Source organism: Hyposmocoma kahamanoa, unplaced genomic scaffold (assembly GCF_003589595.1).
Source record: "Hyposmocoma kahamanoa isolate Upper Pololo Valley unplaced genomic scaffold, ASM358959v1 100021, whole genome shotgun sequence".
In the NCBI taxonomy this organism is placed as follows: Eukaryota; Metazoa; Arthropoda; class Insecta; order Lepidoptera; family Cosmopterigidae; genus Hyposmocoma; species Hyposmocoma kahamanoa.
The window spans coordinates 10,527,266-10,549,601 of NW_020653200.1; the positions used below are offsets into that span (position 1 = coordinate 10,527,266).

The 22,336-nt window shown below is 37.9% G+C and overlaps 1 protein-coding gene across 6 annotated transcripts; it reads left to right on the forward strand.

Moving 5' to 3' along the window:
- Nucleotides 1-12,629: 12,629 nt before the first annotated feature.
- On the forward strand, nt 12,630-21,370 carry LOC113226898. Of its 6 annotated transcripts, none has more exons than XR_003310151.1 (3): nt 14,363-14,834; nt 16,529-16,657; nt 20,805-21,370. XR_003310151.1 is itself a non-coding variant. In XM_026459700.1 (2 exons), exons 1-2 carry the CDS (start codon nt 14,766-14,768, stop codon nt 21,366-21,368), a joined length of 633 nt encoding a protein of 210 aa, XP_026315485.1. In that variant the 5' UTR covers nt 14,378-14,765; the 3' UTR covers nt 21,369-21,370. The 6 variants fall into 6 exon arrangements, 1 of the variants encoding a protein (XP_026315485.1); XR_003310152.1 differs by lacking the exon at nt 14,363-14,834 and adding an exon at nt 14,883-14,997; XR_003310155.1 differs by lacking the exons at nt 14,363-14,834; nt 16,529-16,657 and adding an exon at nt 12,630-12,819.
- Nucleotides 21,371-22,336: the final 966 nt, after the last annotated feature.

Genomic DNA, 22,336 nt, shown 5'->3' on the forward strand with positions numbered 1-22,336 from the left:
AGTAGCCGAGAAAATTTTCTTTTCTTTTTAAAAAGTAAATCTAAGTTGAAAAAGCCTAGAACTTCTTGGAAATGGTTTGTTTTGTGAGTTATTTTGTATATTTAAGCTTTCTATAAATATTAAAAACCGAAAATCGATAACTGTATTTTTATTAAGTTTATATTTTATACTTAATAAGAAAACTATCATAGACTATAAATTATCTAAAAACTATCTACAAGACTAAATAAAAGCTATCTACAAGACTAAATAAAAACTGTCTACATTCTACAAATGATCTTGTAGCATTCTGGAAGGGTTACTTCAGAAGAAAGATAAGAATCACTCTTAACGGTACCTACAGATAGTTTCTCAAAGCACTCTTGTGATCTACTAATAAAGTTGTGCCCACTTTTACTTTAAATTATCTAGAAACCTTCTTCGAGATATCTTGAGGGAATTTGAACTCTTGAAATTTCAATCGAATTAAATTCTATTAGATGTCTTATGGTATATATTTAGATATGGGTGTGCTGCTTGGGAGCTCGCTAATGTGTACCCCGCTTTACGGAAAAATCTTTACATATGCTGATGACACTGCTCCGATCTTCTATGGTACCTAATTCCTGGGGACAAGTTTTTCGACATACTCAAAAGGGTTTTACGTTCTGCGCAATTGGCTGGATAAGAATATACTTACTTTAAACGTTGGCAACTCCAAGTATATTGCATTAACTACAACAAACGCCACCCTACCAAACCGTGACTCCTACTCAGTCTTTGTCCATTCCTGCTTGAGATCTGAAATTCTCTGTCGCTCTTACCCCAGTATAGATAGGACAAACCTTATTAAATATCTAGGTATCCTCCTTGATTTTACACTATCCCTTACCGGCACACATTACGCAGTACGTTCTAGAATACGTAAGCTGCTTTTGTTTTCAAAAACTACTTCATGTGGTGGACACAAACACACAAACATATTTTGTATGGTGTACGTTCTTTGTTAAACACTTTATTCTGTAGTATTTCCACCTGGGGTGGGGCTGCTAAGTCTTAGAATTATGTTGCACTCAGTGCATTCTGTATTGAAGGTTGGATGGAATCTTCCTCGCCTTTATTCTACTACAGACCCAGGCGTTATCAGTACGCCAAATTTTCATATTCCGTTATCTTCATAAAGCGCACTTGTTAACTAAATATTATAACAATTATGGTCTGTGATTATATATAGTTTTACACAGGTTTTTTTCTGTTCCCTAGGAGATACTCGTATAACTACATCAATTCAAGAACACACACACACACACAAACAGTCGTAACGCACACACATGCGAGCGCTGTGTCAGCGAGAGAGAGAGAGAGAGAGAGAGAGAGAGAGAGAGACGCACATATTCCCGAAATAAATATACACACATGCACACACGCATTGAACTCGTCAGCACATTTTTTAAACAGCATAATATTTACGTATGTTTAAAAAAAAGTAAAATGTAAAAGGTGGGAGCCTGGAGATGTCGAACACATGCCTAGTGATCTCGTATGGCCTCCGTTCTCTCCCTTAATAAGCTTAATTTAATCTGTTATTATACTACCTTTCTGAATAAATATGTATATCGAGTTTTTAGGATTTATTTACTTTTTTTGGATCTACCTGTAACCAGAAATATAGGCCAGACAAATCTATTTAGATCCTTAGTAGGATTTTATGCAATCGTTGGCGTAAGTAATATGTACGAGATTTGAATACCCAATCATGTAATGATTGTATACAAAACTTTTTCTATGAGTGAATAATACAGAACCAATATTTAATGTATATTTTGTTAGCAATCCATGACAAAAAACGCACTTTTTTTACATATTTTATTGGTTTTGTTGAATTACACCCATTTTCCGTTAGCCCATTCCAATAAAACTTGGCACGTAGATGTAATTCCAATGAAAATAAAATGTTGTGGTGACCTAGAGCTTATCGCATGATGGATAAGGCAGACAGATGAGAGGAACTTCTCAGCAGTGTACAGTAGCAACCTTGTGTTTAGGCTCGTATGATTCGCTTTGAGAAGGACTTCCATATGCGTTTCAGTAATCTTTGAGGAGACGGCTGTAATGAATACAGCGAAAGCCGATAAGCAAACTTTTGGGATCAGCTTTTTTTAATAAAAAAATTGAAGATATTAATGTACAAATATATTATCGCCTTGTAAAAGAAACAATCTGTTATGAAAATTGCAATTAAGTAGTCTGTTTTTTACATTGGCTTTATTTATCTTTTTTATTTACCAACGTGTTGATGCGCGAGAGAGTTTGGCATGGGGACTTAAAATATCTGTGTCGAGGACAGACCCTCTTTATAGTTTTTAGTAATTAGTCTATGTTTAGCTCTTTGCTCTGTCCTTTTTTATACTCTGTGCTTGCTTTTTCTTCTGCTTTTCTTTACTGTCTGTTTCCTCTTTAATAATACACCTTTTTTCTTCATAAGCCGCCATTTCCTTCGACCCATTAATCCCGGTCCTGTTGGAGCCACTAATCTCAATTTTTATTTTTCAAAATTAAAAATTTTTAAATTATGCTTACGAGAGCGCAAGCAGCGAAAGAGATGACGGAGCCCTCGCCCTCTGAGGGAGGAGGAAAGGATAAGAGATCTCTTCCAGCATCCAACTCGTCGTCGCAGCGTGCGACCTTGATGGCGCGGCAGAAGGCCGCCGAAGCCAAATTAAAGCGCAAGGTTGCCGAGCTCGCGCATCAAGTTGCGAAGGCTGAAGAGAAAGCAGCACGTGCAGAGCTCGAGGCTGAGAGCGCTGCGATCGAGGCAGAAAAGACTGCTAGTTGCTCAACGACAGCTTCCATGAAGCGTACGGCGCAGTGGGTAAATGACAGCGCCGCGAGATCGCCATCACGCCTTATGGAAGGTCAGCAAGTCAGGTCTGTGCCACTGTTGTCGTAGTGCGAACCTCCACGGTCACCATGCGTTGATAAGGTACCACAATCTAATTTATTATGTGAGGATGTGCAACGCACCATGCGGGAGACGGCCGTCCACTTACCTTTCGGGGAAGGTGCCGCGTCACCTGCGAAGGCGCGTCACGAACCTCAAGATGTACCAATAGGCGAAGTTTGTCGTCTGGCTAACGGTATTACTTTACTCGCACAAAAATGCGATAGACCCTAAATCAGTAATTATAGATCTAATCAGTTTTTAAGGTCTTTATTCGAAAAGAGTTTTGATGATACCGAGGCTGCGTTTTCGGATAGGGAAAATATGGCGCGTCTGCGTAAAGCTTTATGTGGTGCAGCGCGCGAGACCGTCAAATCCTTGCTCCTAACAACAGATGACCCTGAATTGGTAATAAGGGCTTTAGAGCTCAACTTTGCGCGCCCAGAGCAGATCGTTCTCGATCGAAATAGCTGCAATACGCGCCCTACCTAAGATGACTCGAAACCGACATTTTCACATTTTCAGCTCGAGTACAAACATGTTTGTGCATAGTGAAACAATTAAACAGGCACGAATATATTTATTCACCGGAACTTGTACACACACTTCTGGCTCAATTAATATTAAATTTACAGGACAAGTGGTTGGATTTTGCGGATCATTACCTTGACCTTGAGACGCCGATGCTGGAGTTGTTAGCAACATTTCTGGAGCAGGAAGCTAGCAAGCGGGCTCGTTTTAGCCCCAGTCCTTTGTTGTGCAACTCTACTTCTCACTTCGACAAACCGACGACGCAAGCCGGCGTTTCACCGGGTGCACGCTCACACCACAACAAACAAATTAACTTGCTTGTTTTGTTCATCCGACCACACAATAAAATCATGCCCCAAATTCATTTCACTCTCCATTGACGAGCGTTTGTCGTGGGTTCGCCAGACGAAAGTTTGTCCGAAGTGCATTCGCAAAGGCAAGCACAATTGGCGAACATGCAAAGCCAATTCATGCAACACTTGTCGTTCGAATCATCATCATTTATTGCATTTATATTCGTCTCATCCCAATAATAATTTCACGGAAATTCAACCGCATAAATTTTTTTCTACGTCAGCTGTCAACAGTATTTCAGTGTCACAAAATGTCAACATCAACGACAACATTTTTAATCGTAGCGTAACAGACCAAGCAGGTTGCGAACCTATCGTCTCAGCGGAGAGTAATGTAATCTCTTTTTCGATTAATGAAAAAGCTTTGTCTTGCCGTAAAGTTTTATTGAAAATAGTGCCCGTGATATTATCGGGGCCAGGTGAGGAAGTGCTTACCTATGCTTTGTTAGACGATGGGTCTACGACTACGTTGACGCTGAGTTGGCGGATGCTTTAGTGCTCGTTGGTCCCGAAGAAGATATTTTCATGGGCGGTGTGTCAGGTTCACGAAAAGTTACTACGAAACGGGTCAATTTTGGTATCAGAGGTAAAAATAGCTCTGAAGTTTTTAATATTTGTGAGGCGCGAACAGCACAGAAGTTATTAAAGGCTAGCCAGTCGGTACGTCAAGAAGATGTGCTATCATTTAGTTATCTAAGCGATATTGCTAGTGAGTTGACGTACGAGTGAGCGACCCCTAAAGTACTAATTGGCATTTGTGGCTGGCACCTTTTAGTAAGTAAAGACAGCCGTTTCGGGTCGTCGTTATGTCCAACCGGCTGCATTACGCACCGTTCTTGGCTGGGTTTTATACGGTTACCTGCCGAAATTTAGTAAGAATATACTTGTGTAAATCATTGTTCGGTTTCCGACAAGGACGAGGAGTTGAACTCTCTTATCCAGAGATTATTATAAATTAGATTCGATTGGTATTAGGCAGCACTAAACGTATACTTCACTAGAGCAGCGAGCGGTTACAATTGTAGAAGAAACAACGCGCCGCTTGCCGAATGGCAGGTTCGAAGTAGGTCTGCCGTGGCGCGAGGACGACACTCGCGTGCCAGACAGCTACTATCTCGCTCTAAGTCGATTGCTTTCTCTTTCGAGGCGCTTTAAGCGCGACAGTGCATACCTAGACTGCTATACAAAAAATATTGACGCTTATACAGAGAAGGGCTATGCTGAGGAATGTGTAGACTCCCATGACCCTACCGATGACAGCTCTAGGCGCTGGTACCTCACACACTTTGGAGTAACCAACGTCAATAAGCCAGGTAAGTTGAGGATAGTCCACGATGTCGCTGCCCAGACTCACGGTGTCAGTTTAAATTCACTCCCGACCTCTTGCAGTCTTTGTTAGGAGTTTTGATGAGATTTCGCGAAGGTCACTTGACTTGTTAAGGCGACTTCGCCTTAACAGGTGACATTAGGGAAATGTTTCCACAAATCAAAATTCGCAGTGAAGACCGTAATTTCCAACGATATCTATGGCGGCCCAATGGCGTTAGACGTGTGACGGAGTTTAGAATGTCATCGCTTATCTTTGGCGCGTCGTGTACACCTTTCATTGCAAATTTCATAAAAAACAAAAACGCGAAAGACTGAGTTTCCTGACGCGGCCAAAGATATTGTTTAGAATCATTATATGGACGACTATTTAGGTTCCTATGATGATCATGAACAAGCGGCTCAAGTCACTACTGACGTAGTCCATGTACATAGTCAGTGCGGGTTCGAAATGCGAATGTGGATCTCCAACAAACCAGAAGCTCTTAAACTCCTGTCGCCGATTTTAGGCAAACACGAAGTTAAAGAGGTCGATCTAAATTTGGAGGGTGTAAGTTTTCGCGTGTTAGGGTTATATTGGACACCACACGATGACAACTTCACATTCAAATCTAATTGACAACTTCACATTCAAATCTAATTTTAGTACACCAGATCTCGAAGCGTTGACCAAACGTCAAGCGCTACGGATATCTGATGAAGGTTTTCGATCCTTTAGGGTTTTTATGTCCCGTCATTACATCGGGAAAAGTGAAGGAGTGGGACGATGTATTACCCTCTGCTGAACGCTTGTTTTGGGGGGAATGCAACCTGGAGCCTGGAGCCTGGAACCGCAACGTGGAGTCTGTAAAGTTTGTAACGATACCACGTTGCTATTCCGACATTGTTGGTCCTGTTGATCGAGAGTTGCACTCCTTCACAGACGCAAGTAATCAAGCTTATGCTTGTGTTTCTTACTGGCGTTTCGTTTACGCCGACGGCTCCGTCAGAGTCGACTTTATTATGAGCAAATCCAGTGTCGCGCCATTGAAGCCATCTTCAGTGCCTTGACCTGAATTGCAAGCCGCTTTGTTAGGGGCTAGGTTAGCAACGACGATGTGTGAGCAGCACCGAATTGAGCCCACTAAGCGATATTTCTGGTGCGATTCACAGTTGTCCTCGCTTGGATCCGAAGACCTGCTGGTGATCCCAACACCTTCGTGAGAAATCGTATTGGCGAAATCTCCGAGCTTACTCAACCTCACGAGTGGTTTTGGATTCCATCCGAGCTTAATGTGGCTGATGGTGTCACTCGAGTAGTGACAGGTGGTATGGATTCGCTAGGCAGATGGCTGCGGGGCCCGGACATCATATTGTTGGGACAAATAGAGTTTACCGCTGAACCGTGTACTCTAGTCAGTGATCACAATGTCAAAGCATTTTGAACGTTAGCTCTTTCCAGGCCCTGCAACATTGTACATCCAAAATGTCAGGATTTTGTTTCTTGGTATCGGCTTCTCCGTGGCACAGTCCAAGCTCACCAGTTTTTACGCCTCATTAGAGAAAAAGTTTTTAGTAAACTTCCTCGCGTACGAGGAGGGCCGCATCCGCTACTCGCCCAAGACGTTTATAACGTTGAATTGCACCTGCTGCGCCAAAGTCAATTGGAGAGTCTAAGCGACAGCCATTTGGAGCGCTTACCTGTGAAGCTGGACGACGATGGCCTGTACCGCCTGGATGGTCGAATCTCTACAGTCAGCGACGTCGTGGATGACGTGAAGCAACCCGTATTTTTGAACGGACGCAATTACATAGCTCAGCTCATTGTGAGCTACTATCATGTGTGGGCTGGACATGGTGGTCGCGAGATAGTTGTCAATGAATTTCGGCAACGCTACTGGGTCATTCATCTACGTCTCACGGTCAGAGCAGTAGCTGCAGATTGCCAGATCTGCAAGAACAGCAAAACCAAGACATCCGTTCCACCGACTAGAGACTTGCCTGCTGAACGCCTCATCCATCACCAGTGTCCCTTTTCCATTTCCGGTTTAGACTATTTCGGCCCTATGGAAGTCGCTGTAGGAAGTCGTAGAGAGAATCGTTGGATCGCCCTATTCACCTGCTTCTCCACGAGAGCTGTCCATTTGGAGGTTGTGGGAAGTTTGTCAACGGATTCTGCGATAATAGCTCTACGTCGTTTTATGTCCAGACGAGGATGTCCGAAGCAGATTTATTCCGACAATGGGATCGCCTTTGTTGGCTCCAGGCGCGAGATTCAGAGGGAGTGGAAATCGCATCAGCCGACTCGCAGACTTTGCAGCTGGCAGACAGATCGAGTGGCGCTTTCTATCACCGTCAGCGCCCTCTATAGGTGGAGTTTGGGAGCGTTTGGTCGGATGCGTCAAACAAACCCTTGCAGCAACACTAAAGAAAAGAGCACCTCGGGAGGAGGTTCTGTACACACTACTACTCGAGGCGGAAAGCGTAGTAAATTCGCGACCGCTGACGCATGTATCTGTTGAGCCACGGGATGCTCCAGCACTAACGTCTAATCACTTCCTCTTGGGCCAATCGTCACTACTCCCCGAACCAGTACATCTCACGGACAACGACCTGGTACGACGGTCCAATTGGAAAAAAGCCGTGACACTCACAGATCATTTCTGGAATCGATGGGTGCGGGAGTATTTACCACTGTTGAACCCAAGAAGAGGACACAATACACCCGTCAAAAATTTAGAGGTCGACGATGTCGTCTTGATATGCGATGGTAACCTACCGCGAGGAGTGTGGCCTAAAGGCAGGATTGTCAAGGTCCACCCCGGTAGAGACCACATTGTCAGGTTAGCGGACGTGAGTACGGCTGGTGAGATTTTAAGACGTCCAGTCAGGAAGCTCGCAAAACTGGACGTTAATTTTAGTGACCAAGTTATTTGTTTTTTTTGTTTCTTTTGCATTATATAGTTGTAGCATAGTATTAGGGTCTGTCCCGGCCTGCTACTTAAATTAAACTGCTAGTTTACGAGGGGGGCGATGTCGAGGACAGACCCTCTTTATAGTTTTTAGTAATTAGTCTATGTTTAGCTCTTTGCTCTGTCCTTTTTTATACTCTGTGCTCGCTTTTTCTTCTGCTTTTCTTTACTGTCTGTTTCCTCTTTAATAATACACCTTTTTCCTTCCTAAACCGCCGTTTCCTTTCGTTTTCCTTCGCTGGCCTCGACAATCTGCTTATTCTATATTATTATATTGGTGTGTGATTTTGATATATAGAAGAAGAAGAAGATACACTCAATTGGTTACAAACTATGATAAGTATAGGCGTACATAATACGCATAATATGTACGTTTAAAGGAAATATGTATGAATTAAGCAATACTTAAAAGTCGATATTTTTGTCCTCATCAACCCTTTTACATGTGACACGTGATTTTTACTAGGCTTAAAGTGGCAGTAGGTAAGCATTGTGAATGTCAGCTAGTTTTAAGATATAAAACTGTCATTAGTGAGCCTCTACCAATTTATTTTTCATATTTTTTAATAGATGCTAGATTAGTAAAGTAGTGCGAACTGGAGACAACACAGGTCTATGTCGTTTCTTAAGATTAAAGATTAGCATCATTTTAATTGTTTTTATTCAACATACTCAAGGCAAATGAAAACCGCCTTTTAGAAATCGCGTAATGTGAGATTACGCTTATAGACTAACTTCGGAATTTACCCATATTATTATGTCCACTTGTACTAAACTTAAGTATGTCTTAAACCAATACTTAAATTGATAAGACACTCTATGTATTAAAAGTATCTTTTGCAAGTTTAGTGAAAATGGAAGTTAGTGTTGTAAGAAATTTGTGAGATTAAGAAAATAAAGTTCTCACTTATTTTCTTAATCTAATTTTTTTTCTAGTCCACCTATGATATCATATAAGAGTTTTTTTTCTGCGCTATTTCAATCGCTAGCTGGACTATATAGACTATACACTCTTTTATTTTTCAAAGCGAAATCACTCAATTCTAAAGAAGTTATCAAAAAAAAAAAAAATTCGATCTTTAATACAATAATGGGTTTATGATATATATATATATGGTATGTTGTTGGGCTGTTGCGCTTGTTCAGTGCATCTACCATTTTTGCACACGCGCGGGTTGATGGTTTCAATACCAACGTCCTCAAAAACAAAAACCAGCCTCATTGTACAGCAAACTGTGGAGCGGTATCAACACCATTTTACAGTCATATGTGATAGATATGACCTTCCATTATAAATTTATTTTTTCGGGTCCTGACAAAATAGTCTCACAAGAGCGTATTGGATCAAGATGCAAGTGATTGTAGCCTGCTATTTTTTATTTTATTTTTTTTTGTAAACTTTTATAGTATTTATTATTATTGCCACTAACTTAGTCTATTTATTTTTGTTAGTGTTCTAACCAACACCATTCGATCTTAAAAAAATATATGTTATCTGAGTAAATAATTATATTATTATTATTCAGACATTTTTGTAGACCCATTTATGCTCTTTGATGGCAATTTACTTTGATTTTAATCTCAAATGGTGTAAGCTATGTTACGGCACCAGGTTGCGGCTCCATGTCTCTACAGGAATGTCGGCGATACTTCAGTGTTAGCTGGCTCTAGGGGTGACACGAAATTCTTGCTACGAATACCATTAATACCATCGGATTATCCATTCCATTTTAAAGTTTTACATTACCGTTCCCTAAACTACATTTAGTGACGACTTCTAAACTACAAATCCTGTGTGAAAACGTTAGTTTCAACAGGAATTAAATTCAGCTTTTGTATAAATCTGGTGGTATTTACGTTAAGAGGTATAACTATAGATGTTATTTATAAAGAAGTTTTTCAGTAGTACAACGAATGCATTGTTATTCATAAACATTTATTTGCATTAATCTTATAATGACTGCCAAAAAATTTGTGCTGATTCAACGTAACGCATGTCTATAATGCATCCGATAGTATTTTATACAATCGTTGCATAATGAGGATTCTTAAAGTCGAACACCGAGTTGAAGCCGCGAGGTTTTGCCAAGTGGTGTAAGCAATAGGAATGAGATTTTAAGACCTAATTATGTTTATGATTGTATACAATACTTTTTCTACGAGTAAATAAAATATATAATATAGATATTTAATGCATATTTTGTTAGCAATCCAAGAAAATAAACCCAACAAACAAACGCTACAAAACAAAAAAGCACAGAGATAGAAGTGGCCAAGTACCGCTTATATTTTAACCAATTTTTTTTCTGTGCACAGAGCGAACTATAATGAATTTTTCAGTTCAGTAGCGAGTACCACAGACAATACTATTTTGATTCAGAACCAAATAGAGTGCCTTTGTTATTACGAAATTATAATTGACAGGTTAAAACATTACAAGTTGACCGTCAGGATGGCTGGTCGCCGCTCGCATCTGGCACTGAGTGTATATTCAAGAATTGCTACCTATTTGCCACCTTTTCTAAATAATTGCCACCTTTGATATATATTCTAGGAAATTAAAAAAGTATTGACCAACCATTGAAAATTTTACGAAGTGCCTGATTAAATGAAAAAAACAAAACTTTTTGGTTCTTTATTGCCATAATACAAAGGGCAGTCGTTGGCACTTCTTCGTAAAATTTTTAATCGTTTATATTTTTTCAACTAAAGTAGATAACAAGCGTATACCTTTAATTCGTGAAAGTAGCAAATAGGTAGCAATTATTCGTAATACATTCTTCTGGAAAATCTGCTCACTTTATGCTGAACAAAGTGGCGACTAGCCATCCTGACATGAGAATGGCTGGTCAATTATTTCTTTTTATTTTCTCAGAATATATCAATGGTAGCAAATAGGTAAAATTCGTGAATATACACTTAGTGCCAGATGCGACAGGCGACCAGCCATCCTGACGGTCACGGTTAAAAATACAGGAGTAGAAAATAATAGGGGTTAAAGTATGAAATTGCCGATTTGTACTGAAAATTTAAATTGTTTATTTTTTAAATTTTTAACAAATTTATTTAATCAAAATAGTTGCCATTATTATCTATACATTGCTGCCATCTAATGGGAAGGTTATTAATGCCTTTGCGATAGAACTCCGACGATCTAGACTGCACAAACTGTGTGAAAGCATTTTGTACTGCCTCCTGGGAAGAAAACTTCTTGTCACGTAGATAATTGTCCAAATCACGAAAAAAATGGTAGTCCGTTGGAGCAAGGTCTGGTGAATACGGAGGATGACGAATGGTTTCTAACTGCAGTTCCTGAAGGGTCAAAATGGTTTCTCGTGCTGTGTGAGGTCTCGCGTTGTCGTGGAGCAATAATGGTGAAGATCGATTCATGAGTCGGGGCTGTTTTACTGCTAGTTTTGTCAACATGGTTCGGAGTTCGGCACAATAGACATCTGCCGTTATTGCTTGACCAGATCGGAGAAAACTATAGTGAATAACACCATGCTGAGACCACCAAACAGTTACCATTACCTTTTTATTGGTAAGTTTTGCTTTAGGACACTGTTGTGGCATTTGACCTGGGTCAGCCATTGCATTTTTCTTTTCCGGTTATCATAAAGAATCCACTTTTCATCACATGTTACAATTCGATCCAATATTCCTTCATTTCTGTACCGGTTCAACAAGGCAACACAAGTTTCAACACGCGTTTCTTTCTGCAGATCAGTCAAATCATGAGGCACCCATTTTTCGTATTTTTTTATTTTATTGATTTGACGCAAGTGAGTCAATATTGTGGGTAAGGTAACGTTAAACCATGCCGCTAATTCCTGGGTAGTTTGACTAGGATCGGCTTCCACTATCTCTCTTAATTCATCGTTATTCACCTGTGTGGGCGGTCTTCCTCGTGGCTCGTTCTTTAAGTCGAAATTTCCATCACGAAAGCGTTTAAACCAAAATCGCACGGTGCGTTCATTAGTAGACCCCTCTCCAAACGCAGCATTGATATTGCGGGCTGTTTCTGCCGCGTTAGTTCCGCGTCGGAACTCGTATTCAAAAATCACTCGAATTTTCGCAGTATCCATCTTTCTTGTCTAAATTGAATAACAAAAACAATTGAAAGTCGATATTCAAATGTTTCAAATTTAAAAAAAAAAATCACAGAAACCATTTGAAAAAAGTTTCATTCCAAAACCTCAAACCATGAAGATTCTATGAAAATTCAAAGAACCTATTGCAATAAAACGGCAATTTCATACTTTAACCCCTAATATTATTTATATTTAAAAATCAAACCACTTTTTAATAAGAGACAAACGCACACTTTGAAGAAAATAAAACAAAAAATATAGCACAGTGACTTTAATACCTAATTATTATAACTAAAACATAACAGCAAAATAACATTCAATATAAAAAAAAAATATTTAGTACTTACTGGCTCATCAGCGGAGCACCTTTTTCTCATAAAAGTTGCCGTAAATTTGTTGCACGCGCGAACTTGCTTAGTGGTGTAGATCGCGAGTCGGCGCGTCCTCACTGTAGCGCGACGGCAACTACGAATGAGCCCTCGCTTACGAATCACCGCTGCCCTCAGCAGTCTAGGACGCACGTAGAGATCTGTAAATAGATTTGTGGGCCTTCCGAACACTATGTTCTAACTTGGATTCTGTGGCCGACTGGTCCGATCGTCATGGCCACGTTCTAAATTTAGGAAAGCGTGTTTTAATCGTTTTTGGTACATAATAAATATATTTTTTTATTAATATTAAGGATGTGGACCCTATGATAACTATTAACAGAACTATAATTCCAAGGCAGGATTGTGTTCGTAATCTCGGTCTTCTCATGGATGAAGAGCTTAAGATTTGAATAACATATTCTCCAAAAAAGAGGCCGTTGTTTTGGCGCTGTTAGGTCCCTGTATAATTTGGGAAGTTGTTTAAGTTCAAAAATATGGTTGCAATTATGTAATGCATTGATGTTACCTCATTTGCAATACTGTGACGACGTTTTAGCCCTCGTCTGTATATTAAGACTAGTAAGGCAGAGCCGGCAAATTCAAAGAGTGCTAAATTCTTGTATCAGTTTTAGAATACGTAAAAGAGATTACACCGTAACTATGTACAGGGTCAAGAGCATGTCAAACTTGACTCTAGAGGCTTAAATTTAATTTTATGCCGCTTGCAATAAGAACGGTCCAAAGTCCAAAGTGTCAAGCTTGATGCGCTCTTGAATGTACAATCATTACATAAGTTTGAGTCCGATTTACCACTTTGAAAAACTGATACCGAAAGCAGTCTTTGTTTTTTTTTAAATACGCCGCTTCCAAAGTTTGGAATGATCTTGCCCCGCCTGTGTGAGACTGTCATATTTTGTTATTACGTATTTTCCATAATAAATGCTTTCATTGGTTATCGGCAAGGCAAATCTTGAAGGTAGGCATCGTAGTGTAATTGTATGTGGATAGTGGTACAGACTTTTTATCTCGCACCACTACTATTGTTATTAAACACTGAGTAAAGTTTATATTTATTTATTTATTAATGTGTTGAGATAACCGATTTTATTATTATTTATTATTATTACTTATATCCTGTATGTTACTACATACCTCAAATACAAATGTTTCAGATATTCTGTATATACACCCTATACCTAGTCGGTGCAAATTTTAGGTGAATAGAGGAATAAGCAAAAATATCTCGAAACCTAAACTTAATTAGTCACTTCCATTAGTAATACCAACGTCACCTTTCAAGTATATGAATTTATTCTAAACCTAGTGCTAATTAATTCAACTTTTGTTGTGGACATAACTTTGAATCAACGAATTACGTAATTATCAACGGTTTTCAGGTAATGTAGGACATTGCTCAAATCCGAAAGGAAATTACTTTTATTATCTTTTGTATTCACTCTTACAGTAATATTTAACACAGCGTTTCAAAATAAGGTGGTTTAATTTAATACTTCGTGTACTCTTCGTGTAAATGACATTAATTAACATTCGATTAATTTTATTAAGGAAAGTACAAGTAAGCGGAAAGTAATATTTTCATTCACATCTTGGCTTTGTAATTAATTTCACGCACGATTGGTATGAATTTCATTCTCGGATAAGAACATCCGTTGTATTTAAGGCATTTTTTCTTTCTGTTGTTTGTAATATAGTTAAATCTCGGAAGCATGTTTAGTACGGTAAGTTGCTTACTTAATATTAAAAGGGAGATACTAAATATTTTAGAAATATAGCTACCTTAGTTACTTGTAAAACCCGCTATAAACCATTTACTGTAACTGTCCTGTAACTTATATGCTTTTATGAATGTATGGAAAATCGTGGCAAATTACCAAAATCAAAATAAAAGGATCTGATTTTGTTAAAGGAATGAGTTGATGGTTCGTTTGCCCTCTTACCTCCCACTTCCCTAACAGAGCAGACTATCGAACAGTGTGTTACCAAGATGTTTTTTCGGACGGGAATTTGTTGTAAAAACCTATAGATAGCATAACTCGCGAGTGGCACATGCCATCCGTCAGCAGAGCGGGTTAGCGTCTATTGTTCTTCAATGCCATAATGTATCGACATCGAGTTTAGACAAAAGTTTTATATGAGTGTGGGCCGCGTCCCCATACCATACTTAGAGCGTCATCGAAATTACATTTGTGTTAATTTAATTTATGTTACAAGATACACCACGTTGCTTTTACTGTTTGAAAGTGACAACCCTAACCAGCAAAAATCCGGAGGTAACTAAAACTGACTCTACTTTCTAGACTCCATGAGATATAGATTCGGTTTTTTGTGAGGTAATGAAGAATGTGAGATCTCAATAATGATTGTGAATCTAATAAAGATACGAGTTTGGTAAAAAATCTTAGAGGTGCAACTTAAGAAGTACTTTCGAAGTATGTATGTAATATTTTTGTAATGGTTTTAATTTTAATGTAGGATTTTTTTTCATTCTAAGTACCGGCTTCGATCTCCGGCAGGGTCAGTGTAGAAAACTAACTTTTCTATATTGTCTCGAGTCTGGGTGTTTGTAGTACCGTCGTTGTTTCCGATATCCATAAAACAAGTGCTTTAGCTTACTTTCGGATCAGGGCAATGTATGTGATGTTGTCTAATATTTATTTATTACAGCATCCGATTCGTTTTCTTTACGAATCCGAGACTATACAAATCTAGAAAACTCGGACCCACTTCGGATATCATTTGTGCACTAAGTCCGATTCTAATCCGAGAAAATACGAATATCGCTAATAGACCAAAACATAATCCTTGTGACATTTCGGATCGTTATTTCTCGGATTCGGAACTTATACGAATCGGACGCAGTGCGCAAACGCTATTGTGACACATCTAGATTATAAACATGCACTTGGGTAACTCCAGCTGTCTTCATCTTTTACACTAAGTTTGATGGTCTGAAGCCTATAGTGATATTGTCAACGAGCAATTGTGGTAGCTTTGGAAGAACGGTTATTTTATCTGACAGAATAGGTGCAGGGCTAGGTCACCATCTACGTAACCACTTACAGCAAAAGGCACTCAACTATTGCCATCCAGGAGCTACTTTTAGTCAAATTATTACACCTTTAAGTGATCACAACTTTGATAAATACACAACTGTGATTCTTATGCTAGATAATAGTAATAACATTAGCAAAAAAGAAATAAATAGTGGCATTGACTTCTTCTTGAGAATACATGAGAAGTGTGGGTGTAAATTCCTGCTAAGTGCATTCCCATACTGCTCCAATCTAGGCACTACTCATAATGAGTATGTATATAGGTAATTTAAATTTACATTTCTACAATTTGACATGCCCTCATAGGGACGGTATATTTTGTTTGGACCTTAGAGGATGGAAGAAAATAAAGGAACAGTCTAAGGTTTTGACATTTATAAGTTCGTAAGGAATTTCAAATTTTTTGAGGATAGTTTACATTTACCCCTAAGGTGTCTGAGCTTTTTTATTTACTAGCTTTTCATATTAAGGACGCTTTTATAGAAGATAGAACACATTCCCACGACAATGCTCCTACTCTAAGTAGTAACAGTATACTTATTACTAACCAACATTTAAACTAGAAAACACGACAACAGAAAAGTCTAATCGTTTTCATGTAGTTCATCAAAACATTCAAGGCTTTCCGGCAAAACATTGGAAATAAATCTTTTTTTACACGATATTTCCGTTGACGTGTTTTGTGTAACAGAACACTGGTTGAAAGACTACGAAGCAATTAACAACGTGGAAAATTATGTAATAGTTAGCTCGTTCAGAAGAAAGAACTTAAGTAAAGGCGGATCAATGATTATTATCAAGCGAAATGTAAAATTTAAAAAGCGTTAGGATATCACAGATCTCTCTATTGCACGGACTATTGAGATTTCATGTGTGGAATTGGATCAGTTTGTCATCTTATGTGTATACAGGTCCCCTCTACTAATTGCAACTAGTTTGAATTAATCATGGAAGATAGTATAAAACAGATTTTACCAAACCTTTAATTGAACCTGTTTAATTAAACCAGATTAAACCTGTTGGAAAACTATTCTACTTCGGTAAGACTCATTAATTTATTTAAAAGTTTTAACTTGATAATTTTTTTCTTGGAACCAACTCGCATCACTGCTTCATCGTCTACTTGTACTGATAACATTTTTTGCAACACAAATGCGGTATCTAAATCAATAATAAATTACTTAAGACCAGACTACAGTGGTTAATTGGCTACTTTTAATTTTAAAATGTGCAAGAAGGTAGACTAATTTCTCTGCAGACCGATTACCACAGGACGAATCAATAGATTTCAAAAGAATATCGACAATAGTATAAATTCACTCCCACATATACCGGAGGTTCCAAATATTTTATACAGCACGATATTTTATTGCATTAAAAATGAATTTGATACCGTGTTTACATCGAAAACACTAACTTTCCACTGGGAGACCTTTCGAAGGCATTGATTACGTGGATCATATTGCTCTTATTAGGAAGCTGGAATATTACGGAGTAAGTGGCAATGCCTTGGAACTTGTCGCGTCATATCTTAACGGTAGAATTCAGAAAGTAGACATAAATGGATTATTTAGGTTCTCCGGTAAAAATGGGTGTTCCGCAGGACTCAATACTTGGACCTTTCTTATTTATATTAATGATAAACCATACTTTGTCAAGAACCTTTGCGAAATAGTATTGTTTGCTGACGACACATCTTTGATTTTTAAAACAGACAGACATGACGTTAACTATGACAATATTAATGATACCCTTTCAAAGGTAGTCTATTGGTTTAATATTAACACTTTATTGCTCAATGCCCAGAAGACAAAGTGTGTGAAATTTGAATTACCTTATGTAAAACCGACTAGCCCAATCATAGAAATAATGGAGAAAAGTTAGACCTTGTTAAAGCTGTATTTTTGGTGTGTGACTTTAGATAGTAAACTCCAATGGATTCCACAAATACCTTCCTTGCAGCAGAGCTTAATCTGCTGGCCAAGTTTTGTTGCTACTGCTAGACTAGTTTACTTTAGTCACTTCTATAGTATAATATCCTATCTGCCGCTTTACCCCACATGAGAATCCCGTTCGGTAACCAAATTTCTGTTGCAAAAATGAGTGATTTGTTCTATGTACCGCTTAGGTTCTCGGATTTCTCTTAGAAAAAAGTTTAAAGAGACTGGTATAATGATAAGTCATTATACCAGTCTCTTTAAACTTTTTTCTTAAGAAAGAAGATATTATCCATAATATTAACCTTAGAACTATGTTCGAACTATGTCCAAACTAATGTTACCACGTTTTCGTTTAACTAAGGTAAACGATTTTTTTATGCGGAATTGTATACGTTTTTAAAATAAGATTCCGGAGCATATATCAAGATTACTATTTGTTAAGTTTAAAACTTGCATTAAAAGTATTTTATTTGAAAAGTCATATTACAAAATTGTAGACTACGTGTTAGATAAAGATTTATGGAAAGACAACGAGAGAATATGATTCAAAATGTATTCTATAGTATTTAAGTTTATTTGAAAAGAGCAATCCCTAGATTTTCTTGCTCGATGTTCTCAGGGAGGTCAGCGTAGTGTAAGAGCAGTAGCTCAAAAAATGACGTTTTGAAGTGTAAAAATGTTACCTATGGAACAAATGGTTATTTAACTTTGACTTTGGTGATAGTGTGGACTAAAGATGGAGTGGTACATATATTACGCAAAACCCACCCACATCGCTGCCGCACTTTTCTAAATAAGTTCACATATATAAATAGTTTCGAGTCACTACAGTTTCTTCTTCAACGAAAACGAAATGAAACTGAAAGAAAAAACTCTCTTAACATCGACTACTTTCCTTTAACACGTGTTTGTTAAAAATGATAATCGAGCCTATAAATTACTTTTTCTACTATCTTCTGTTAACTTGCATATTTTACCTTTGTCTGCTACTCATCATTTTCCCAACTGTACTCCATCTCTTCTTGACCTTATAATTGTCTCGTCTCCTGAGCATTGTGCTTCCCAGAGTTATCTTGTGTATTTTCTTATCATGACCTTATTTTTCTCTCGTATAAAATTCGTTCCCCCAAGTGCAGATTCGGAGGCGCTTACGCGTAATGATGCGGGTAATATTGACTGAACTCCAGTGTTGGACTGCGTAGTCGTTGACCGGAAGGTAACTCTTTTCAATGAGAATATTACAAAACTTTATGATCGTTATGCGCCTTTAAAACGGATAAAAGTTAGATATGCTCCTGCCCCCTGGTTAACACAAACTATTAAGGACGTCATGGCTCTCCTCTTCTCTACTTTCATTAAGTCTGTCACTTTTGTGTTGTCCTCAAACTTCCATCTCTATACTGACGATTTGCAGCTCTACTGTAGTTTTAAAACTTCCGATGTCATTGCAGCCGTTGAAGCGGTTAACGCTGATTTAAGAAACATCGCTCATTGCGCTGAGTCTTTTGGCTTGTTGGTTAAACCCAAAAAGTCGCCGGCCATGATTATGGAAAGTGAGCATATACGTGGCATTTTTGACATTGATTCTGTCCCAATTATACAGTATAATTCAAAGCCTATTTATTACCTATACTTCTACTATTACTAATCTGGGTCTGCTTGTGGTTTGTAATTTAGCTTAGATTTCACATGTTAATGAAGTATGTCGAAAAGTCCATTACTCCTTGCACTCGCTTAAGCGCCTCCAAAACTTTATGCCTTTAAAAACCAAGATCTGTTTAGTTCAATCTCTAATTTTACCCTTAGACTATGCAGATTCCTGCTATTTAGATGCTACTGAAGAACTGCTAAATAAGCTTGAACGGTTGCAAAATCTATATATAAGGTTCATATTTGGCCTTCGTAAATATGTAAAAATTCACACTATCGCAGTCAGCTCAAGTGGCTTCCCATTCGTCTCTCTTCTTTACAACATTCTACATAATCCTTCGTCTCCCAGGTATCTGAAAGAGCTTGTCTGCTTTCTCAGGTCCCAGGATAAGCCTTGTCGCTCTCTCGTTAGGACCCAATTATCTTTTCCATCATTTTTTTTCCGGTTTTTATTCTCACTCCTTTACTGTTCATGCGGTCAGACTTTGGAAAGCATTTTCCATTACTGTACGTGACAGTAAATCCTTAGCTATCTTTAAAATGAGAGTCAAGGAGCACCATTTATTCTATGTTCCATCCATTTGTCTATAATACTAAGATATGAAATGTGTATTAATATGGTCTGTAGTAATTCAATAATTTTGCTGTTTTTATTATTATTATTATTATTTTACTACATAATTTAATTTTGTTTTGTTGCGCACGTAAACCCGTTATTGTAATTATTGTGTCCTGTATTTTGATCTGCAGTCAGAAATTTCTTATAGAAATACGCAGTACCTTTTGTTTGTATTTTCCGTTTTACTAAATGTGGTTTGCGTTTTCCTGTACAATATATAATTAGATAAAAAAATAAATAAGAATCTATATAGATCAAACTTATTTTGTGAACGTGTCTTACATTGCCTTTGAGTACTATGATGGTTCTTCTCTGCGCCACGAGTACCGAGATTTTCGATTCAAAGTAAAAAATAATATTTTTCTTTCTTTACTCTCGATGTGAGATAGAAAGATCTGTCAGAACACGATAAGGCACATTAAATCCACTGATCTGCCCTTATAATATCTGACGCATTTACATTTTGGTAACTTTCCATATAGCACCTAGTTTGTTTTTCTTTGAAAAATGTCAATTACGCTGGATTTGCTTAACAATAAAACTGGAACTAAATAACGTATTAAAAAACCGCTTATAAGGGGTTGTAGATCTCCTTTCGCTAATTCCAAATATACTCCCGGATACCCGGAGTATACCCGACGTATTATTTAATGGGTTTACTCCCGTTCTCCGTCCAACATCCGCCCAAAACAATTACTGTCAAATAAGTAATACTCGACTAAAGCAAAAGAATGGGTCCTCTAGACCACCAGCAGCCGCCTACTGACGCCGCGCTGGCGTTACGCCGCCGCCGCGCGGATGTCGTGTCGACGCTACGCGTACGTTGGCCAGACGATGACGTCTGAAAGACGCTACAGTGGGGGGCGCTTATTGTCAAAAAAAATTGGAAGTGACTCTATAATGTACATACATTATACATAGCTTAATACATATTAAGCTGTTTTATAATATTCTACTTACAGGTCCCTTCCTTTTCAGGTACAATTACTCGTCGGCATTTCCATTTTAGAAGCAGTTCAGCCTTTGCGAATGCCGCAGCCCTCCTACAAGCGGCAAATCCATAATAACGAAAACCGAAATATTCTACGTCGTATCCTTGAGAATTTAGCAAGTACCAAGTTATATCTAACAAACAATGCTAGAAGATACATTTCGCCGTATGAAATGAGCCAGTCGAGAAATATATATGAAGCAATAGCCAAAAATAAAGAGAATGAGGCAAAGCAAAGAGCAGTAGAAATCTCTACTGACCCAACTAAAAACCCGAAACCAAATGATGATGAATTCTCAAAACTGGTGGAAAAAGAACTAAAAGTGACTATCGTCAAAGAATCGTCAGCTTTATTGGATAAAGCCACCATAGAAAAAATGGGTCGCAACGATTTTTTGGTTCTCGAAACCGGCAACGAAGATCCATTCGTTACAGTAATTCCTAACAATATATATTACAACATCGAGAAGATATGTGCTAACTGGTTAGATGACTGCAATTTGAAAGGTATAAGAGACAGATTGCTACATAGAGAGAATTCCCCGTTCTAATAAAATACATTTAAAATTTTAATTGTTGCTAGACATTTTATTTACTGTAAATTATACATTCTAATCTGGCTACTTTAGGATTACGTACTTATTAAGGACTTCTAAACAAGTACGTAATCCTATACAACCTCAAATTAAAGCTTTGGATGATTCTGCATAACAGTGAAAGTGTTGAATCAATTATAAAATATATATAGTAAAATTGAGGACATACACTGATTACTATCAAAAAAAATTGAATATGAAAAATTTCAGTATAGAAAAAACACAAACTTACCTGAAAACTTTACAAGAAAACAGCTGTATTTAATAGGTACTTTACATATACCAATGTTTCTTTTTTATACCAACTCAACTAAATAGAACACGTATACTATACGATATACATTTTTCAAATGGTTTTAATTTCGTTTGTAAAAAATACATTCTGAAATGTAATGCCAGCGTCACTGCCGCTCGACCCAAGCAAAATGAATCGTATTAGTACTGGAAAACTATGAATTCGAGCTGAGGTAGTTACCGACTCTTAAGTTAATAATACAACTGTATTCCTTACTTAAACTCATTTTTACTTTCCTTATTACTGTAAGATATAAACAAAAGTTATTTTTGATAACTTTTGTCACTATAATTCGGAATAGGGTGGTTTGCATTAATATTACAAGTAACTGGTTGATGGCTATACCATCTCAGTCAGCTGTGAACAAGGGACCTGTTAATATGTTGGTTTGTTTAAAAAACAAATATATGCAAATCAGATCCGCAAAAATGGTTTCATTTCGAAACAACGACTAAAAAGAAGTCAATTTCATTCTGCAAGGCAATTAGAACTATAATAATATTGTATAGATTTTGAAATACCATGAGTTCATTTAGGCTTGATTCATATCGTCGAGACGCTACGCGACGCGGGGCTAGCGTACAAAAAAACGATTTTGCGCGCAGATTTCTAATGAGAAAGAAAGTCC